This window comes from Atractosteus spatula, chromosome 2 (genome assembly GCF_055471065.1).
Source record: "Atractosteus spatula isolate fAtrSpa1 chromosome 2, fAtrSpa1.hap1, whole genome shotgun sequence".
Classification (NCBI taxonomy): Eukaryota; Metazoa; Chordata; class Actinopteri; order Semionotiformes; family Lepisosteidae; genus Atractosteus; species Atractosteus spatula.
In genome coordinates, this window is record NC_142707.1 from 3,702,121 (window position 1) to 3,723,906 (window position 21,786).

At 55.4% G+C, this 21,786-nt stretch overlaps 1 protein-coding gene across 13 annotated transcripts in view; it reads left to right on the forward strand.

Annotated features, from left to right (window-relative positions):
- huwe1 (HECT, UBA and WWE domain containing E3 ubiquitin protein ligase 1) overlaps positions 1-21,786 on the forward strand; it is a 52,727-nt gene that overhangs the window by 17,737 nt on the left and 13,204 nt on the right. For 8 of the 13 annotated variants that reach the window (XM_088932838.1, XM_088932871.1, XM_088932799.1 and 5 more), the window contains exons 24-62: positions 186-362; positions 521-766; positions 1,012-1,145; positions 1,367-1,476; positions 1,725-1,922; positions 2,164-2,380; positions 2,908-3,030; positions 3,672-3,909; positions 4,121-4,363; positions 4,511-4,633; positions 5,172-5,267; positions 6,320-6,589; positions 7,012-7,164; positions 7,713-7,840; positions 8,415-8,496; positions 9,239-9,415; positions 9,927-10,095; positions 11,002-11,495; positions 12,273-12,477; positions 12,957-13,124; positions 13,316-13,464; positions 13,797-13,863; positions 14,230-14,444; positions 14,594-14,805; positions 14,927-15,109; positions 15,544-15,716; positions 15,900-16,039; positions 16,229-16,304; positions 16,598-16,696; positions 17,073-17,203; positions 17,359-17,518; positions 17,813-18,041; positions 18,357-18,535; positions 18,753-18,842; positions 19,113-19,273; positions 19,476-19,521; positions 20,416-20,724; positions 20,864-21,074; positions 21,197-21,321. In XM_088932838.1, coding sequence (XP_088788964.1) covers positions 186-362; positions 521-766; positions 1,012-1,145; positions 1,367-1,476; positions 1,725-1,922; positions 2,164-2,380; positions 2,908-3,030; positions 3,672-3,909; positions 4,121-4,363; positions 4,511-4,633; positions 5,172-5,267; positions 6,320-6,589; positions 7,012-7,164; positions 7,713-7,840; positions 8,415-8,496; positions 9,239-9,415; positions 9,927-10,095; positions 11,002-11,495; positions 12,273-12,477; positions 12,957-13,124; positions 13,316-13,464; positions 13,797-13,863; positions 14,230-14,444; positions 14,594-14,805; positions 14,927-15,109; positions 15,544-15,716; positions 15,900-16,039; positions 16,229-16,304; positions 16,598-16,696; positions 17,073-17,203; positions 17,359-17,518; positions 17,813-18,041; positions 18,357-18,535; positions 18,753-18,842; positions 19,113-19,273; positions 19,476-19,521; positions 20,416-20,724; positions 20,864-21,074; positions 21,197-21,321 — 6,706 coding nt within the window. The remainder of the gene's footprint in view (positions 1-185; positions 363-520; positions 767-1,011; positions 1,146-1,366; positions 1,477-1,724; positions 1,923-2,163; positions 2,381-2,907; positions 3,031-3,671; positions 3,910-4,120; positions 4,364-4,510; positions 4,634-5,171; positions 5,268-6,319; positions 6,590-7,011; positions 7,165-7,712; positions 7,841-8,414; positions 8,497-9,238; positions 9,416-9,926; positions 10,096-11,001; positions 11,496-12,272; positions 12,478-12,956; positions 13,125-13,315; positions 13,465-13,796; positions 13,864-14,229; positions 14,445-14,593; positions 14,806-14,926; positions 15,110-15,543; positions 15,717-15,899; positions 16,040-16,228; positions 16,305-16,597; positions 16,697-17,072; positions 17,204-17,358; positions 17,519-17,812; positions 18,042-18,356; positions 18,536-18,752; positions 18,843-19,112; positions 19,274-19,475; positions 19,522-20,415; positions 20,725-20,863; positions 21,075-21,196; positions 21,322-21,786) is intronic. The other 5 variants (XM_088932830.1, XM_088932886.1, XM_088932894.1 and 2 more) reach the window with 2 other exon arrangements.

Sequence of the window (21,786 nt, forward strand, 5' to 3'; positions counted from 1 at the left end):
GAAATGTAATATCCCAGAACGAGCCCATTGATAGGAAGTGCTGTCTTTTAGCCTCCTGGCTGGTGTGTGTGTGTTTGGTTAGGTGAAGAAGCAGCTTGTGTGTGTGCTGTGTGTGGAAGCGATTCTCTGTAGTAGTGCCGGAGCAGTAATAACCCTGTGTGTGCATGGCTGCTCTCCCTCGACAGATGAAGTTTGTGGAGTCGATCCTGAGCAACAACACGACGGACGATCACTGCCAGGAGTTTGTAAGCCAGAAGGGGCTCCTGCCGCTGGTGTCCATCCTGGGCCTTCCCAACCTGCCAATTGACTTCCCCACCTCCGCCGCCTGCCAGGCTGTGGCCGGAGTTTGCAAGAGCATACTGGTGAGAGACTGGAGCGCGGTGGGGATAGACGGGGAGCGAGGCACTGGGGGTTATGTAATCAGGACTCCCTCTCTTCTCCTTCATCCCCACCCTCCCCTCTGTTGTTCTGCCTCTCCTTGCTCCCGTTTTTAATTTTCCGCTCTCGCCTCCCTGCCCAGACCCTGTCCCACGAGCCGAAGGTCCTGCAGGAGGGGCTGTGCCAGCTGGAGGGGATCCTGTCGTCCCTGGAGCCCCTGCACCGGCCCATCGAGTCCCCCGGGGGCTCCGTCCTGCTGCGGGAGCTGGCGGCCGCGGCGCCGCTGCCCGACCCCACGCTCTCCGCCCACGCCACGCCGCTGCTGCACGCGCTCACGGCCGCGCACGCCTACATCATGATGTTCGTCCACACCTGCCGCGTCGGCCAGGTGAGCAGGAAGCTGTGGGTCGTGGTGACGCGTGGTGTTTGGCTCCGGGGGTCAGAGAGACAAACAGTGATTAAGACCTCCGTTTGTGTGTAAATATACTGTAGCATTCCTGACAAGTTTTCTTTGCGGTGTTTCTAAAACCCTTTTTCTGGACAGTATTACCCCCATCTTTCTCTTTGCCTTTGCGCAGTATGTGCGCTGACCGTCTCCCCTCCCTCTCTCCCCCCCCCCCCCCCCCTCCGCAGAGTGAGATCAGGGCTATCTCAGTGAACCAGTGGGGCTCCCAGCTGGGCCTCAGTGTGCTCAACAAGCTGAGCCAGCTCTACTGCTCCCTGGTGTGGGAGAGCACTGTGCTGCTGTCCCTCTGCACGCCCAACAGGTGAGGGCCGTGTCTGTAGCTGCTGTTGTCTGTCCTTAAACCTGTACTCCATCTCTGGTACAACTGTCCTCGCAAAGCCGAAGGAGATGCGTTTTGCTGCAACTCAAACAAGATGTTTCACTTTCTTCTTTTTCCATGAAGTTCAGAGTGTGGCATTTCAGGGGGGTGGAGGATACAGTCCTGACTCTTTCCCACACCTTCCTCCGTATTGTCTCTCCCAGCCTGCCCCCGGGCTGCGAGTTTGGCCAGGCGGACATGCAGAAGCTGGTTCCCAAAGAGGACCGGGCGCCGGGGACCGCCACCACGACTACCGCTGGGGCACGGAGGACAGGTGAGGAGGAGCTGGCACGTGTACCCGAAACACGCGAGTGCACACCCAAGGCACCAGCTACCCCCAGACCCAGGAGCTATCCTGAGAGCCACACGATCCCTCTTTCCATCGCTGTCACTCCATTCAGCTTCCCCCCTGTCTTTCATTGTCTTTCTCTCTTCACTCTTATTGAGTGATCGTGGAGTAGATGTGGTAAAGAAGTGTGTATATTAATCCCCCCCCCCCCCCTGTACGTTCTGTCTCGGCAGAAGGGGACTCCGAGCCAGGAGCAGCAGTGGGCACCGCGGACCCTTCAGCGCAGGGCCTGCTGGAGGGGATGGGCCTGGACGGCGATGCCCTGGCCCCCATGGAGACGGACGAGCCCAGTGTGGCCGACGCCAAGGGCAAGTCCAAACTGACCCCTGCCATGGCCGCCCGCATCAAACAGATTAAGCCCCTGCTCTCTGGTAAGACTCTCTGCCCCCCTCCTTTCTTTTCTGTACGGAGACCAGCCAGCCCTCTTTTTCTGTCTCCCAGCTTCTCTCTCTCTGGCTCTCTGAGGGACTCTGTCTCTTTTTCTCTCTCCACTCCATCTGAGCGCACTTAGCGTAGAGACTTTCCTCTCTCTGTTTCAACACCGTGGCGGAGTACAAGAGTCCGGACGAAGCCCTTTACCCCTCCCTGCTGTCTTGGTCTGTTTTCCTCCAGCCTCCTCCCGCCTGGGCCGGGCCTTGGCGGAGCTGTTTGGGCTGCTGGTGAAGCTGTGCGTGGGCTCCCCCGTGAGGCAGCGCCGCAGTCACCACGCCGCCAGCGCCAGCACGGCGCCCACGCCCGCCGCCCGGGCGACCGCCTCCTCCCTCACCCGGCTGCTCACCAAGGGCCTGTCCTGGCAGCCGCCGCCTTACACCCCCACCCCACGCTTCAGGTAAGGAAGAAGGGGAGCCAGTCTGGGGCCCCTGCGTGATAAAAGCGCCAGAGCCAGGGGGACAGAGGCTCTGAGTTCAGACAAGCCAAGGAAGCGAGTGAAAGGGGTACCCTCAGACGCCACATATAGAGTCTGTGTACCCCAACTTTGAGACGAAGACACTGAAACCCAGGGTTAAGGACCTATAACAGTACTGTTTTCAGTGCACTGGTTCTGAGGTCAGCCCTTTTTATGTAGAAGGAGCATCAAGATGGGTATGCTCTTCAGCTGATTAGCAAGGCCAGCATTACTGCTGCATTAAATCTAAATTTATCATTTTACATTGCTGTTAAACTGGAAGACTTAAAGGATGGGCTGTTTAGGTGTTTCTGGCTCATTTACTTGAAGAAGTGGTGCTTCTATGTTGGTAGTGTTGGTACGAGGGAGAGAACACATTAAATGTAACAGGTTAAAATGTCTTGATTAAAAAAAAAGCTTACGTTTTTCTCCATCTCCCTGTCCTGCTTTTTTTCACCCCCTCGTTTCAGATTGACGTTCTTTATCTGCTCAGTGGGGTTCACGTCCCCCATGTTGTTTGACGAGAGGAAGTACCCCTATCACCTCATGCTGCAGAAGTTCTTCTGCTCCGGGGGACACGACGCACTGTTCGAGTGAGCACTCCTTTGACTGTTTTGACAACTGGGACTTTATTGGCTGAATTGCAGGTTGGGACAGGAGATCACACACTGGATTGAAGCTCTATTGAGTTTCCTCCCCCATGAGGACTGGAAGCTGTTCTGGTTCTGGCAGGTGTGGGAATTCTAGGATTAGGCAAAAATTCATCCCCAAAATCACAATCCTCATCCCAGAGTGTTTCTCACAGTGCAGCAGAAAGCGTGCATCTCTTGGTTTCTCCCCGCCATTGAGACACTGAGACATTGTGCCTTGCCATTCCCCCACTCCTGTCCTCGTTCCCGCTTTCCCATCATGCTCCTGTTCATGACGGCACACTAGACCCTCGCTCTCGTCTCACCCTGCAAGGGCGCCACGGCGTAGGACCGCTTTGATCGAGCACGTCGGCCTCTTGGCACGTTACGTCAGTGGTGGAAATTCAGTGCAGCTGAGCTCAGAGGTGCTGGGGATGTGTGAAGCATACTGCCTAGCCATGGTGTAGGTGCTGAATCCCGAAAGGGATGTGACTGACTGGATTCTGGAAACTCCTTAGTTTCCGACAACAAAATGAGCCAGAACTGCGTTCCCTGACCTCTTTGTATCATTCTCTCTCCCCAATCCCCCCGTCATTTCCGTGCAGGACCTTTAATTGGGCGCTCTCTATGGGCGGCAAGGTCCCGATATCGGAAGGCCTGGAGCACACCGAGCTGCCGGACGGGACGGGCGAGTTCCTGGATGCCTGGCTGATGCTGGTGGAGAAGATGGTGAACCCCACGACGGTGCTGGACTCACCCCACGCGCTGCCCGCCAAGCTGCCCGGGGCCGCGCCCAACACGCCGCAGTTCAGCGCGCTCCGCTTCCTCATTGTCACCCAGAAGGTCAGTGCGTGCGTGTGTGGAGGCGTTAAACAAGAGAATAATCACCCACGTCTGTCTGGTCCTCTGACTGTGAGAGTGCAGTCCTATTTCTGTGCCTCCATCTTCCAGACTGTGCACCCCAAGAGACTGTGCTCTCACTGTGGTGCTGAGGTCCCGCTTTGTGTGACCTCTTTCCATGACCTCCTTCGCTTCTCTCTCTCCCTCTCTCCAGGCGGCCTTCAGCTGCATCCAGAGCCTGTGGAACAGGAAGCCCCTGAAGGTGTATGGCGGGCGCATGGCGGAGTCCATGCTGGCCATCCTGTGTCACATCCTGCGGGGGGAGCCGGCGATCCGCGAGAGGCTGGCCAAGGAGAGGGAGGGGGGCCGCGCCGCTGAGGAGGAGGGCAGCGCCCCAGCCGAAGAGGGCAGCGCCCCAAGGAGGGAGCCCCAGGTCAACCAGCAACAGCTGCAGCAGGTAGGAGGCAAGAGGGGAGGGCGGGAGGGGGCGTTGCTATGACAGCCTGCGGTTTTGGAGTGTTTAGGTTGCAAGGGGGTGAGGGTGGGTGGTTTGTTACAGTGGTTGACTTTCTTTTCCATCCCTTCCCTTTTTCCCTTCTCTCAGCTGATGGATATGGGATTTACCCGGGAACATGCGATGGAGGCCCTCCTCAACACCAGCACCATGGAGCAGGCCACTGAGTACCTGCTGACACACCCTCCCCCGCTGCTGGGAGGGGTGGTCAGGGTAAGACACCTGCCATTCACACACGCACTCACACTCGCACTGCGTAACCTGCACACTACCACAGCAATATTGTCACGCACTGCATTGCGGTACGCTGTTTCACACCGTGCCAGGGCATGTTGTATACACGCCGTTAATCACACCTGAAGAATCAACGAGATGCTGCAGGTCTGATTGGGTCATTGTAGTGAGTTGTATCTTCACCCTATGTTTCACTTGACCACTTGCTGGGATGAACAGATCTTCAACTGAAGGGGAAGGACTGACACAATATGAAGAGTTTCATTAAAACATTTTTACATACAGGGAATATAATACAAAGCCTGCATCTGACCGCGCAGAAACACCTCATTTTTGGCATTACATGCGTGTTTGTGAAGGCTGTACACATGCATTTACATACATCTACAGTATATATAACGTTTATCTGCAGACACCATACACACATGCACACTCACCCACCGTCACTGTACACACATGCTGTGGTGTCTCGCATGTGCTGTGTGGTGATTGCGATGTGTGTGCATGTGTTGCGCAGGACTTGAGCATGTCAGAGGAAGACCAGATGATGAGGGCCATTGCCATGTCTCTGGGCCAGGAGGTCTCCATGGAGCAGCGCTCCGACTCTCCAGAGGTAATACATCCCCACGCACCGGCACCTACCGCACACACAGGACCACACACCAGCACACACAGGGCCACGCACCGGCACCTACCGCACACACAGGACCATACACCAGCACACGCAGGGCCATGCACCGACACCTGCCGCACACGCAGGGCCACGCACACCGGCACCTGCTACACCCGCACACACAGGGCCACGCACACCGGCACCTGCTACACTCACACATGCAGGGCCACGCACACCGGCACCTGCTACACCCGCACACGCAGGGCCACGCACACCGGCACCTGCTACACTCACACATGCAGGGCCACGCACACAGGGCCACGCACACCGGCACCTGCTACACTCGCACACACAGGGCCACGCACACCGGCACCTGCTACACTCGCGCACACACAGGGCCACGCACACCGGCACCTGCTACACCCGCACACACAGGGCCACGCACACCGGCACCTGCTACACCCGCACACGCAGGGCCACGCACACCGGCACCTGCTACACCCGCACACGCAGGGCCACGCACACCGGCACCTGCTACACCCGCACACGCAGGGCCACGCACACCGGCACCTGCTACACCCGCACACGCAGGGCCACGCACACCGGCACCTGCTACACCCGCACACGCAGGGCCACGCACACAGGGCATCGCACACCGGCACCTGCTACACCCACACACACAGGGCCACACACCAGCACCTGCTACACCCGCACACGCAGGGCCACGCACACCGGCACCTGCTACACTCACACACGCAGGGCCAGGCACACCCACAGACAGGGCCACACACACAGGGTCAGCTGCACGTGGTCGCACACTGCCACGCACACCGGCGCCTATTGCATGCATTTGTCAATAAACCTTTTTTTCCCCTCTCTCTGTTGTCCCTTGTCTGTTACTCTTTTTACTCTCCTTCTCTTCTCCTCCATCTTCTTCCTTCTCGCCTTCCCCTTCTCTTCTCTCCAATAATGTTTCCTCTCTGCCCTTGCTTTGCCCGTCTCTCTCTCCACGCCACATCGCTCCCACTTCCCCTTCCTCCCCACCCCCTCAGGAGGCGGCCCGTCGCCGTGAGGAGGAGGAGCGGCGAGCGCGGGAGCGGGCGGAGGAGGAAGAGGGGCGGTGCCTGGAGCGCTTCCTGGAGGCCGAGCCGCTGGACTCCACGGAGCTGCACAACTTCACCGACACCATGCTGCCCGGCTGCTTCCACCTGCTGGACGAGCTGCCGGACACGGTGTACCGCGTGTGCGACCTCATCATGACCGCCATCAAGAGGAACGGGCCCGAGTACCGCGACATGATCCTGCGCCAGGTGGTCAACCAGGTGAGGCACAGGGATGCACCTGTAATACACACATCCTAACCACAATGCTCTAGTTGTTTAGCGATGAAATGCTGTAAAAGCATTGGGTGTCTGACATGTGCCTGTTTTACACAGTGGTAGTTCAGGTGGGGAGCTGCGTCAGCATGCATAGGCTGCAAAGGAACAAGTAATAGGTTAATTCCATGCTGCATATGGAATATTCATGGAATTATTACTATTACTTGTTTTACACAGTGTTCAGGTATGAAATTAGTATATTTGTATTTGTGTTATATACCGATTTTTCACCTTCACGCTGTGTGTTGACTAATGCGGTTTGAGACGGCTAAGATTGCCTTATGTTAATTGTAACCCGTAATATACAAGCGTTATGTGCTCCTGTCTGCGAGGACTGCTCACCCTGTCTCTCCTGCTCTCTGCAGGTGTGGGAGGCTGCCGATGTGCTGATCAAAGCAGCCCTTCCGCTTACCACCAGCGACACCAAGACCGTATCGGAGTGGACCAGCCAGATGGCGACTCTGCCACAGGCCTCTAACCTGGCCACGCGCATCCTGCTGCTCACTCTGCTCTTTGAGGTACCGAGGCACCCCACACACACACACACACACACACACACACACACAAGCCGTTTTCCTCCCCAAGTTCAATGCTTGTGCCCGACAGCATATTTAAGTCTTTCCCTGTTCGTGTGTCTGCAGTGTCGGTGTCCAGTGGTATTAACTCCTTGTCTCTCAGTGGGGAGTCAGCCTAACTCTTTTGCTTTTTCAAGTCTCAATGCAGCATCTGTGTCCAGTGATATCCTCGCCTTGCCCATTTCTGTTTCTCCCTCGGTGTCCGGCACTGTACACTAACACCTGCTCCCTCTCCCGGTGTCCGGCACTGTGTGCTAAATCCCTCTCCCTCCCTCTGCCGCTGTCTGTCCGGCACTGTGGGCTAACTTCCTCTCCCTCCCTCTCCCGCTGTCTGTCCGGCACTGTGTGCTAATTCCCTCTCCCGCTGTCTGTCCGGCACTGTGTGCTAATTCCCTCTCCCGCTGTCTATCCGGCACTGTGGGCTGACTCCCTTTGCCGCTGTCTGTCCGGCACTGTGAGCTAACTCCCTCTCCCTCCCTCTCTCGGTGTAGGAGCTGAAGCTGTCATGTGCGCGGGTGGTGGAAACCAGTGGGATCCTCAATGTCCTCATTAAGCTTCTGGAGGTGGTGCAGCCCTGCCTTCAGGCCGCCAAGGAGCAGAAGGAGGTTCAGACGCCCAAGTAAGACGGACAGCCTTGCAATTTTTTTTTTTAATGGACTTAACGCCACTAAACCCTTTATTATAAATGTAAACACTCACCTTTATTTACGGACCATAGATTTGTGGGTGGTTGGGAACCCTGCACTGAGCATGCTGTCCAGACATTGCCAGTGTGTTCACTGAATGGTATCCACGCATATGCAGCCCACAACATCCGCACACACAGACCACTCCATCTGATGTCTGGGGATCACCCTGGACAGGCAAGTGCATGTGGCAGGTGGTTTTGCTGTGTCCTGCTGTGGCAGGGTTAATCCAAGTGGAGACTTGGTTCCTCTCTGCGTTCAGCAGCATATCTTAGTCTGCGGTGCGTTTCAGCTCTCGTGCAGGCAATCGGTTGGTTTCCGTGGATGTCTAGTGACGACACGGCTGCCTGGACGGTCCGGTCCGAGAGGGAGGGCATCACTGTTTTCCCTCATCCCTAAAGACAAAGGGAACTCTGAAGGCTCGTGGCACGGTGTTTCATTGCGCCCCATACCTTTGCAGAATTTAAAGTGTCCCGTCTCTTGTTGCCGCCCTTGCCCCCCCCTCAGATGGATCACCCCAGTGTTGCTGCTGATCGATTTCTACGAGAAGACAGCCGTGTCCTCGAAGCGCAGGGCTCAGATGAATAAGGTGAGCAAAGCGGAGAAACACAGCTGCCTTGCTCAGGTGTAACGAGGCGCGAGTATATTCGCATCATGAAGTGAAGATTCTAATTGGAGTTGCTTTACCTTCGCAAATTCAGCAATAATTCTGGTTTTTGAGAGTTTGCTCAGGGCTTTGCGTCATGGTAACATAACTGTAAAAAAAAAATCAAACCACACTTTGTTGATGGGTTGTGTTAATTTTTCTTAATGTTACATTTTAAACTTTTACTGATAGACAGCAAAAGAGACTTTTAGTCAAAAACAGAGGCTCCTTTCCAGGTGTGCTATCTCCTGTGGAGGTGTCCTTCCAGGGCAGGTGTGTGCAGGAGAAGGGAGAATACTGAGGCTGAACCCTGGGTTTGGGAGGGCAGGTTATCTGTGTTTTATGAGGGTGTTAAAAGAACAGGGCTCTGCTAGTCTTTGGAACAGGAGCATTCTAATAATTTTCTTTATAAGAGCTTTATTCCAGAAGCTGAAAAGTAGTGAAATAAAATTAGTGACTTGGCCATCTCAAGGCACAGGAGAGCTGAAAATGGATGCAGAAGCATTCAGATTAAGTAATGAGAGCACAGCTAGCACTCATCCAGCCGACGGGGTCTCCTGAGGGAATAGACACTGAAGGCAGACTGCGATCATGACCTCGGGGGCGCCGATGAGGGCGATAGCGTTGGCGCCGCTCGATCTGACATCCCTTTCTCTCCCCCCCCCGCCCCCTGCTGCGCCACCAGTACCTGCAGCCCAACGGTAATAACTGGCGCTGGTTTGACGACCGGTCGGGCCGCTGGTGCAGCTACAGCGCCAGCAACAACAGCACGATCGACACTGCCTGGCGGGGAGGCGAGAGCAGCGTGCGCTTCACTGCAGGCAGGAGGCGCTATACTGTGCAGTTCAACACCATGGTGCAGGTCAGTGCTGCACCAGACAAAACCGTCTGCTGCCTGCTAGGCATTACTGTAAGCTGCTGTGCTACATGTTGTACTCGATTCACAGTGATGCATACTTCGGTAGCATGCAGTAGGTCAATGCTACACCAGACAAAACCATGTATTACCAGCAATATATTATTGTAAGCTGCTGTGCTGCACACTGTACTCAGAATGCACAGTGATGCATACTTCAGTACCATGCTATATGCTGTGCTTACTGTTATAAGCTGCTGTGAGATTAGTGCTACACCAGATGAAGCCGTCTGCTACCTGTCATACAAGGTATGATGTCCAAGTTGTATTGATGCACCATGTCAGGATTCACAGGGCTGCACTGGACTTCAGGTTAAGCTGTTCAGTCCTGTGCTCTTGTTCTGTGATATACATGTCAAAACGGTGGTCTTAACATCCTGGCCTGTTTTTGAGTGTGATGAGATCGCTGAGATGAGCGACGAGATTTCCCCTCTGTTCCCACTCCTGCACTCGTCAGGTGAACGAGGAGACGGGGAACCGGCGACCGGTGATGCTGACCGTGCAGCGTGTGCCACGCATCGGGAAGGCCTCCAAGAATGGCAACGGGCAGGAGCTGGAGAGGGCAGTGGAGGAGAGCAAGGAGGCTGGAGAGAGAGCCAAGGCGGAGAACCCGCACTCTGACACGGGTAAGGCTGGCACGGGCTCAAGCAGGTGTCCCTCCGATTGCAAGAGGGGTGCAATCCAGAGAGGGACCCATTCAGAATCTTTTTGTCCACGGAGTGTGCAGCTCTTGTTATTTTATAAGAGTAAAATGTAAACGGACGTGTTCCTGACCCCTTATTATCTCTCACTGTAATGTTCTGCAGTGCACGAACAGTGCTGTTGCAATCCACGCAAACTAAAACCCGAAAATACATTTTCTCAGGCCTCTTCCCTGTGTTCTGCTATGTTTGTATCCGGTGTTGTTGCCTGGCAACAAGGTTTTGCTGTGCCAGCAGCCGAGTATGAAGGTGTCTTGCTAGATGTTCTGAGTGTTGAGACAGAATCCAGTTGATGAAGCATTAGTGCGGACCAATAATAATACTGCAAATAAAGCAAGTAATGGTGCATGAAATAATGGTGCAGACGATTTGCAATGGTTGGGCGTGTGAGATGCTGGTGTAGTGAGCTCTTAGTGTAGCTGTGATTCGACTCAATAAGGACTTCCAAATTGCAGTTTTACAATTACATTGTGTGTTAGTGAACAATAGCATTGTAACTAGAGGCGTTTCTGTATTGCAACAGTGTTCTGTATTGCCAACTACATTTTATCTGAATATCATAATAACAAAACTACGATAAAGGGTCAGGATTTTATTACAATCTCTAGTGACGGAGAATGTCAATGCACGTTGAAAAGTGTTACCTTTAAAGTTAGTGACGCGATGGAAGAAACTTATAAGCTGAACTTCGGAGGTGGAGGCAGAGAGGGTAGCTGGCCAAGGTCATGTACTGACACTGGACTTTCAGTACAGGTGGACCCACTGGCCGCCCTGTCCATATGTCTCCCCTGTGTTCACCCCTTCTTCACTCCTCCTCTCTCTCTGTACTAGTGCCCCCCCCTGCAGCAGTAGAGATGACCCCTGCCTCCAAAGAGAAGGAGCAGCAGCAGGAGAAAGACGCCAGCGCCAGCTTGCTCCCACCTTCGGCACCAGCAGCCACGCCCACTCCAGCCCCGGTGCAGCTCGGGCCTGCCGGTCCTGCTCCCGGTTCCTCGGCCCCCGCCCAGGAGAGCCCTCCGGAACCGGCCCAGGCGGGCGTGGTGATCCAGGGCCTCTCCGAAGACATGACCACGGTCCTGATCCGCGCATGCGTCAGTATGATCAGCGTGCCGGTGGACCCGGACACGCTCCACGCCACGCTGCGGCTGTGCCTGCGGTTGACGCGCACACACCACTTCGCCATGATGTTCGCCGAGCTGAAGAGCACGCGCATGATCCTCGGCCTCACGCAGAGCTCGGGCTTCAACGGCTTCACCCCGCTGGTCACCCTGCTGTTCCGGCACATCATCGAGGACCCCGCCACGCTCAAGCACACCATGGAGAAGGTACTGCCTCCGGGGGGGGGCGTACAGACTGACACCTGCCGGTGGGGTTTAAGAGTGACCATTACCAGTCGTATTGGAATCATAGAAAACAACTCCACTTATAGCGGAGTGGCTATTCCCGATAACGTTATCCCTGCCTTTCAGTTACTCCTGAGGTGTCACGTCCACCAGTTATTTCTGACACAATCGCATGCAGCAGGTGTCCGTTTTAACCTTTGAGTACTCCTGTGTGTCACAGACCTCCAGAGGCAGTTTCCTTAATCGTGTTGTCATGACTTTAGAAATATAGACAGCAGAGGCCTGGTTCAGGGCTTAAACTGAGGCTACAGTGCACTCAAGCCAGGCCAGAGGCAGATTTCTAACAGGACCTCCCCCTCGTGTTCCTTGGAACGATTTTTTAAGTTGGCACATCGTCGAGGACCCCTGCCATGCTCAGGAACACTGTGGAGAAAGTGGCAGGGTGGTAGGGTACAGAGTCAGGAGAATGAGGGGGGGGAAAAGATTTTTGTGGGATGGACTTGGGATGTAAGCGGTTAATCTCCTGCTCTTCAAGTTAAGAAATTGGCCAAAACCTTTAAGCTTTGGAAAAAAGCCAATTATTTAGATTTGCACCTCATTCGTTCACCCAGAAGAGAGGTGAAAATACTATAAAAAAGGCAGCCTTGGTTTAGGGTGGGGATTTAATTCAGCTGTGGAGGCAGAACATCCCATCTAACTCCCTGGGGCCCACCTAGTTTCATATCATTAACCTCTCCCGCCTGGTCTGTGCCCGTGCAGGTGGTGCGGTCAGCGGTGACGAGCGGGGCGGGCAGCACCACGTCCGGTGTGGTTTCGGGGAGCCTCGGCTCTCGGGAGATCAACTACATTCTGCGGGTGCTGGGGCCCGCCGCCTGCCGCAACCCCGAGTGCTTCACCGAAGTGGCTACCAACTGCATCCGCATTGCCCTGCCTGCACCCCGAGGAACAGGGACCGGTGAGAGGGGTGAGAGGGAAGACGGCCCGAGACACCTCACATGTCCGCCCCCCCCCCCCCCCCCCCGGGCGAGCCGAGAGGCTGGCGCGCGGCGGAGTGCGGTGAAATGGGGAGAGAGGGGTTCTGGAAGACGAAGGGGAAAGGGGAAGTTCTTGCAGGGTAGAGAAAATCAGAGGGAGTAAAGGGCGAGTGGACAGAGGGTGACAGGAGTGTGCGTCGTACACAAAAAAATACCTGATGGCGTTATAAAAAAAGCTGTAAACAAACATGCTGGTCTGCTGTGAGTTAACGACGGGGTTCGAAATACAGCAATGCATTGACACGGATGTGTTCATCATAACTGCGTAGGTGGGTCGGGCCTTCCCGGGCAGTTTGTGCCGAGACCGCTTTCTCACTCCTCTTTCTGCTTCCCTCCATCACTCCCTCATCTTTCCTTCTCTTGTTTTTCCTCCCTCCCTCTCTCCCTCTGCCCCCCCCCCCCCCCCCAGCCTCCGACGACGAGTTCGAGAACCTGCGCATTAAGGGCCCCAATGCAGTGCAGCTGGTGAAGACCACGCCTCTCAAGCTGTCCCCACTGCCGCCCATCCCCGAGCCCATCAAAGAGGTCATCTACGACATGCTCAACGCCCTGGCTGCGTACCACGCCCCGGAGGAGGGTGAGAGAGGCCGGGAGGGGGCAGGCATCTTGTCGGATTTTAAAAGTACAGAAATCTGTCTTCCTGCTGTGGCAGATGTGCGTTAACATGTCTTTCCCATGCTCTTTTTCTCTCTCTCTCTCTCTCTCTCTCTCTCTCTCGTCTCTGCTTTCTGTCTTCCTCCTCCCCCGCTGTGCCCGTCTCCCCCTCAGCGGAGCGTGGGGAGCCCCGGGGAGTGGCAGCGTCGGGCAGCCAGGAGTTGTGTCAGATGCTGCAGGATGTGGGAGATGACGTCTATCAGCAGTACAGACTGACCCGCCAGGGCAGCGACTACGACGCTCAGACGGCCTTCAATATCAACGTCAGTCCGCCTTTCTGCCCCCCATGTCCCCCTTCCCCCACCCCATTTTCCTATTTGTGTGAGTGCACGCGTGCGGTGTGCGTGTCGGTCCGTCTCTGTCACGTGGAGTGGTCTGTGTGTGGCCGTCCCCCAGTCGGGCTGAGGACATTGAGGAGTGAGGGAGGGGAAGATTTAGGGGGTAGGGGTGCCGAGGGAGTCCAGTGTGTGTGTGTAACGCGAGTGTTTGAACAGTGCCTTAAGTGTTTTGGTGGGGTTGGGGAGGTGTTCACAGTGCATGTCTGTACGGTTGCCGGTCTTTCCGAAGACTAATTTATATTTCCCTGTCTCTTCAGGCCCAGGTGTTTGCAGCTGACAGCAGTGCAGCGGAGTCTTCCCAGTCCGGCACTCCACAGGGAGAGGGTAAGCCTGTCTGCTGGCCCTGTTGGCACTGTACCCTCTGTATGCTCTCATCCTTCTGCCCCTTCTCCAGTTTGTCACGGGCTTTACTGCCGCGACAGCTTGAAACAGCAGCTCCCCCTCTGCTATGAAAGTACTCTTTGTTGTGCCGCGTGTACCCAGGTGTTGCCGAAACGCTGGGATGGGGAGGCCCGCCCAGCGTGGTAAGAGCTGGGTTTCTTTGTGCGGCCCTCTCTTGTGCCCGCTCTCCATGCTTGGTCACGCCCACTCGCCGTTGCTCGTTCACGCCTTCTCTCAGCGCCATGTTACCGCGTGGGGGAGCACATGTCCCAGTTTACTCACCCCTCTGTGTCTGCCTTGCTCCTGCAGCCTCCACTCCGGAGGAGGCCCGCGATGGGAAGAAGGACCGGGAGGGGGAGCGGGCAGCAGAGGACCCCCGAGTCAAGGCCAAGGCCAGCAAGCCGCTGATGCCCACCTCCACCATTCTGCGGCTGCTGGCCGAGCTGGTGCGCTCCTATGTGGGCATCGCCACGCTCATCGCCTCCTACTGCTACACGGCCGGCCAGAGCGAGCTCATCAAGGAGGTCAGAGTTTCTCCCCCTCCTGTCCCTTCCCTCTCCCTCTCCGTTTCCATCTTTCCCTCCCTCTTTGTTGTCCTTTTATTTGTCTGTTGTCTGCTAGCATCTCTCTCCTCTTTGTCTTGACCTCTCACTCTCGTCCTTTCTTCCTCCAGGACTGCAGCGTGCTGGCGTTCGTGCTGGACCACCTGCTCCCCCACACTCAGAACTCAGAGGACAAGGACACGCCTGCCCTGGCGCGGCTGTTCCTGGCCAGCCTGGCAGCCGCGGGCACCGGCACGGACGCCCAAGTCGCCCTGGTGAATGAGGTGAAGGCGGCTCTGAGCCGCGCACTCGCCATGGCCGAGAGCACGGAGAAACACGCGCGGTAAGCGGCACGCTTCGCACCCGCACGTCTTCCTCTTACTTGTCTTCTTGTGTGTTTGTTCTCTCCACCCTCTCCTCCCCTTAATCATATTAATCATATCTCCCCCTCCTCCTCTCCGCAGGCTGCAAGCGGTGATGTGCATTATCAGCACCATCATGGAGTCCTGCCCCTCCACCTCCAGCTTCTACAGCACGGCCGCCGCCAAGACCCAGCACAACGGCATGAACAACATCATCCGGCTGTTCCTGAAGAAGGGGCTGGTCAATGACCTGGCCCGGGTGCCCCACAGCCTTGACCTGTCCAGGTACAGGCGCCAGCACACACGGCGAATGGCGTGCTCCGCACTGTCTCTGTGTAGATTTTCGGGAGACCTCCTCAAGGAATTTGGGGTTGATTCCATACCTCATTTAAATGTAATAGATTGGATGATTGCCTCATTCTTGGTTCTAGAGGCTAACATTGACATGGAAGCACAGTTGTGAGGGTAACATCCTCCAGGGAAGGAAGTAGTCAGTCATTTGTCGAAAGCAATTGGAATTTTGTGCAGGTCACCGGTGAGATGAATTGGGCCAATGGTAAGCTCTGCATGAATTGGGTGCATATGTGCTCAGCATTTTGTGTGACTGCCTCTTGTCCTTTCTGGTGTGTACCTTGCTGTTAATTGATGGTGTGAGTGTCAGCAGCGTTATGCAGCTAATGTGTTTATTGACAGCACCTGCCTGTCTGTCTCCCCCTCAGTCCTAACATGGCCAACACAGTGAACGCGGCCCTGAAGCCTCTGGAGACGCTCTCTCGGATCGTGAACCAGCCCAGCAGCCTGTTTGGGAGCAAGAGCACCTCCAGCAAGAGCAAGACTGAGCAGGACACCGCCGGAACAGCCAGGGATAGCAACAGCAACACGCAGGACACGGGTAACGCACGCCGGGCCACTCTAACCTCTACCACGCTTGTCAACGGGTCACGCGCACTGACCCAAAGCCCCGATCAGGAGGGTTAAATTAACCCAGCGGAGTTCACGAGGTCTCACGTCATTGATATTTCAGACTGCTGAACATTTAAAGACTCCTTACCTCTCCTTCCTCCTTCTGTCTCAGGAGAACCCGGAGAGGCTGAGCCGCAGGAGGACAGCACCCCGGCAGCAGGGACGGACAACGACCTCATGGATGGGGAGGCGGAGGGGGACACTGTGGTGATTGCCGGACAGCCTGAGGTCCTCAACACGCAGGAGATGCAGGTCAGTACGCAGCAGGCTACGCCCCACGCAGCAAGTTACACAACAGCCCAGCACGCAACTGTACAATGTGTAGTGTGTAACACCGTGCAGCCCTGCCCACCACACGCCCACACCTCTGTGCATAACACTGCACTCGCTTTTCTACACCATGTAACTCGCGGCTTCAAGTCTAAACTCTGTGTGCGCCAGGTGGAGAACGAGCTGGTGGACCTGATCGACGAGCTGTTGGAGAGAGACGCTGGGACTGTGAACAGTGCAATCATTGGTGAGAAGCAGGGAAAGGGGTGGGGAGGGAGGGGGTGGATTTGGGGAGGAGAAAAAAAGGAAAATGGAGAGATCCGGTGATGGTATTATTGCTGAGAGCAGAAAAGCAGGTCGACAAGGGAGAGGAATGCGAAGGGGCGAGGGAGAATGAAGAACTGTTGTCAACTTAGGCCGAAAATGAGAGGGAGAGAAGGGGGTGGGGGGGGGCAGGATGGATGGGAGAGAGCATGTGTGCATCATTTGAGAATCTGAAAAGTTCAGCTTAACTGATGGGCTCTTGGACCTGTCACTCAGTGGGCCGCAGCGGCGAGGACGAGTCGCAGGAGGACGTTCTGATGGATGAAGCTCCCTCCAACCTGAGCCAGGCCTCCACGCTGCAGGCCAACCGAGAGGGTAATGACTGTATGATAACACGTCGTAACACCAATTGAAATAACGAAACACAGTGCAGCAGTGCTGTACTAACTCTGTAATTACCAGGTCATCTGTTTGTGTTCGAATATCCAGTGCAATTACAATGTAATAGACCCTTTAAAATCCAGTGTAGCCCAATATTCTCATTTCCTCCAATACTGTTGGAGTTGCATTGCAACAAAAAGTAATATAGTGGTTGTACAAGTACAGCATGACAACACCTCTGTTCTGTATGTGGTGGCTTTATTACCTGCTACGGCAGGACTCCTCTACAGTGTTCAGGCTGATTCCTTGCTGTAGTAATCGTGCGGTAGTACTACAGTAACAGCACTGTTGTCTGCACTCTGACTCTCAGACTCCATGAACATCCTGGAGCCGGAGGACGAGGAGCATACACAGGAGGAGGACAGCAGCGGCAGCAACGAGGACGAGGACAGCCAGGACGAGGAAGAAGAGGAGGAGGAGGAAGAGGAGGAGGACGACCAGGTCAGCCCCTGTACACAGATTGCAAACTGAGGGTGGAAAACGGACACCCCCTGGAGAGATTTCTCTCTGTCTCATACAGGCTATGGCTATAATGTGTCACAACCCCTCTCTCCTTATTTTTCTACCTTCTTCCCCCCTCCCTCCCTCCCTCCCAGGATGACGAGGAGGGAGACGAGGATGATGACGACGACGGCTCAGAGATGGAGCTGGATGAAGACTATCCCGACATCAACACTGCGCCGCACATCCGCTTCGAGAGGTTCGACCGCGACGACGACCTCATCATCGAGTTTGACAACATGTTCTCCACCACAGGTGAGAATGTGCTACCTGACCGGCAGCGAAGTTTATAACACAGGGAAGTACTCCCTGATAATGGCACTGCCTTCCGCTGCTGATATACTGCACAGAAATCATCAGGGTCGCAAGGACGGCAGTTTCCCACCAGTAAAAGATAACACTGTATGTAAAACTGTTTAGATGCAATTCAGCAACACAGGGTGAAGAGAAGCAGTGTAGACACTGATAATGATAGGAGCAGGGATCTGGTGTATTTAATTTGGCTTAAAAATAGTTTGTCATTACCTCTTTCTCCATCTCTCTCTCCAGCTGACATCCCTCCATCTCCCGGCAACATCCCGAGCACCCATCCTCTGATGGTGCGACACGCCGACCACAGCACCCTGACGCTAGGGGGCGGCGCCGGAGGAGGGCGGCTGGCCCAGGGCATTGGCCGCAGCCAGCGCACGCTACGCCAGCTGACCGCCAACACCGGGCACACCATCCACGTGCATTACCCTGGCAACCGACAGCCCAACCCCCCCCTCATCCTGCAGAGGTACCCCTCCCAGTCGGGGTGTATTTGTCACTTGGCTGCAATTACTGAGCACCCTGCTTCCCCCCCCCCCCCCCCCCATCTCCATATGGTGTGCTTGTGTTCTGCAGTTAACTAGTACGGTCTTGTTAACTTTTTACCTGCTCTCTTCTGTTTCCCTTTTCCTTCTCTCTGTTCCTGCCCTCCCCTCTTTCCCCCCCCCCCCCCTTTTCTCTAACCTCTCCTCCTCCTCCTCTGCCTGGTCCCTTTTTCCTCTCTGTCCCTCCCCTCCCCCCACCTGCTCTGCTGCATCTCTCTCGCTCTCTACCGGCCCCCCAGGTTATTGGGCCCCAGCGCCGCGGCGGACATCCTGCAGCTGTCCAGCAGCCTGCCCCTGCAGTCCCGGGGCAGGGCGCGGCTCCTGGTCGGCAACGACGACGTGCACATCATCGCCCGTTCCGACGACGAGCTGCTGGACGACTTCTTCCACGAGCAGAGCAGCACCGGCGGACAGGCTGGTGAGGCGGGTGGTGGGGAGAGCAGGGGGGGGGGTGAAGGGAAAAGGATGGAATAACGAGGGAGAATTTGGTGGAGGGGGTGGGGGTGGTTGTTGGGAGAAGAGCCACAATCAGACAAGGAATCAGACCGAGACTATGAAGCAGCTCGGAAAGACAGCTCCGCGTTCCTCTGGCTCCTCTGTCTGTGTCTCATCTTTAATACCGTCTGTCTTGGCAGGCACGCTGTCCAGCATCCCCACGGCCTTGACCCGCTGGACCGATGAGTGCAAAGTGCTGGATGCTGAAAGCATGCACGACTGCGTGGCAGGTAGGACACTCGCTCTGTTGTCCATCATAGGCGACTTCCCTGAAGATGCTTCCCTGAATCTGTTGTTTGTTTAATAGTTTTCGAATAACCCATATGCCCACTAGATTCTTGAGGAACATTCAGATTTTCCACTGCAGTGCTCACAGTGCAGCCTCAAACTCTTGAATAACCGCTTCTTTCTCTGTGGCTGGTCTCTTTCTTATTATATCCCCCTCTGTGTCCCTTTCCTCCCACCATTTGTCTTTTTCTCCTCGTCTGCTACCCTCTCAGTGGTGAAGGTGCCCATCATGCAGCACCTGGAGAGCCTGAGGGACGAGGAGCTGGAGGAGAGGAGGGAGAAGAGGAGGAGGCAGCTGGCCGAGGAGGAGGAGGCCAAGCAGAGCGAGAAAGCGCCCAGCGGAGGAGAGGAAGGGCGGGAGCAGAGCCTACAGGTCAGCGAAGGAAGGACAAGATTCCTGCGAGCTTCCTGTTCAAGTTGGCACCCTTGCTTCTTTCCAGAAGCGATTGCAAGCGATCACCCGCATTTCACCCTGTTTTCCAGTCAAAACCTGTTTCTCTGTGTGTGGGCTGTATTTATGGGTTTGCACAGCAATGCCCTGAGTCTTTCTCACCTCTGCCCTTTTAACTCAACAGGGCTCGGGTATGCGTGCCGTCGGTGCTACAGGACAGAACTCTGCTGGTACGTGCCTTCGCATTTCACACACTTGTCTCCCTCCTTTTTGCAAGCAACATTTGTATCACTTTTGAAGGCTTTCCACAGTGGGTGACGGGACTTGGCAACTTGTTAACTGAGCAGGTTTACAGGAAAATAAATGGAGTGCGGAGACACCCGAGGGACGGACAGTCTGGGCGTTGTGGGCTGAGGTAGTAGTTTGTATAGTTTTAGGATCATACCCGATCTCGGAGATAACTATACAGCCTACTGTCTTTCCCACGGCGACCCGCAGAGCAGCAGATTGCTTCTGGCAGGAGGAGTAAAAAAAGGAAAGAGCCCCACAGTCAATCACGGAGAAGATTGATCACTACTATCCAGTCAGAACCTGAGATCAGCTCTGCATGGAGAGTGTACAGCAGTGGCCTCGCCAGATTCTTGCTCTGGCCCGATATCAGCTACAGTATATTACAATGCGTCTGTTTTTTCTGTATGGTTGTGTGGTTCGTTTACGCTCATGTTGTATGCTGTCTGTGCGTCTTTAAGTGCGTCTTTGTTGTTTTTCCCCTCCCCTTTGGGTGAAACTATTGAGAGGAGGACCAGGGCTCTGCTGGGGTGAGGTAGTAAGTTGTGTTGTTGTTGGGGTTTGGGATGCGTGCCCCCTTGCGGAGATAACTATACAACTTACTGCCTTCCCCAGTGGAGCAGCTCCACACATCCCCCCCACCCAAAATCGCACAGGAACATGGAGGAGATGAGATACTGGGAACGGGGGTAATAATCGTTCAGACTCGGATGCCGACGTTGCCAGATGTTGCTTTTATTGCAGTTCCTGCTGTTTCCCTCACTACTATTTCTCTTTCCTTTTTCCTTCCCATTCCTCCCTTCCCTTTCTGTTCCCTCCCCCCTCTGCTTTTTAAGAGGTTGACCAGGCCCAGTGTGTGTCGTCCTGCCTTGACGCCCCCAGGGGATCTGAGGGATTCTTGACCGCGCCGCCCTCGGGCGAGGGCACGCCCACCGCCCCCGATGCCCTGGTTACCCTGGAGACCGCAGTCGCCCAGCAGCACCAGCCCATCGCGGAGCTCCTGCAGGGAGGGCTGCTGTCCGAGACACGATCCGATTCGCTGGCGGCTCTGTCGGGGGCGGAGCTCCCAGAACTGCCGGCATCTGATAGGCCAAGCAGCGAGGCCGAGGCGACGCAGATGGAAATGTCCCCCGCCCCCACCATCGGTGAGCGGGACCGACTTACTTGGACTGCCCGACGACAATGTGCCGTTTTGAGAGCCACTTGAAGGGCCGAGACACAACGTTGCTGATGTTGAATGACTGTTGTCAGCTGAGACTTTCTCCCCCCGTCTCTCTCTCCCAGCCTCTCTCAGTCCGGAGCGTGTCGAGGGCTCGGACGCGCTGACTGCCGTCAGTTCTCAGCTGGAAGGGTCTCCGATGGACACCAGCAGCCCCGCCTCTGCCGGGACCCTGGAGGAGCCTGCCGCCACGGCAACAGCCAACGAGGGAGCCAGGGAGCTGCCGGGAGGTGGGGCAGGCGTGGAGCCCGACAGCCAGAGAGAGGGGGACGTTAGGTCAGTGCTCAGATTCACCCTGAAACACACAAAAAGGTGGCAGTGCCTAATTTTGCCATACGAGATGATGTATGCATTTAGGCAACTTGTAAGTCCTGCATTCTCCTCCCTCCTTCCTGCAGCTCCGCCCCTGTCTCCTCCCCTGGAGAGACCCTGCCTCAGGGTGAGACCGTTGACAGCCAATCACAGGCCATCCAGGAGGAGCCCCTGCCCTCCACCAGCAATGAGGATGAAGACCCGCTGGCAGGTGAGCACAGTTAGACAGCGTCAATGTGATGGGCATTAAGCTGTTCCCGTCCAAATTATTCCTTTCCTGTTGCTGTTGCTTTTGTCACAGTGGTTATTTCCATCAGTTGTAAACTCTCTGACTATACAATGGTTTCCTTCCCAGCTTCTGTGTAAGCCCTTTGTCTATTGATTTGTGCTTTAGCTGAGTTCTTCTTCACAGGCTTATTGATTTCAGTTTTCCATCTGCAGCCTGTTTTTAAAAATGCTTTTGGCTCTCGTTTAGCTGATTGGGATTTGTAATGGGTATCAACCCTGTTCGGCTCTCAGAACTGCCCTCATTCAGGCATGTTGCCCGAGATAGCCTGCAGGGCCTGTGGAGGAGGAAAGAAATTTCCTGGTGGGCATGTTTGATGCAATAGGTTCTCTTCCCACCTGCCTCCGTTTATCAATAAACTCTTCCCCTGTGAGGAGCTGCCGAGTCATA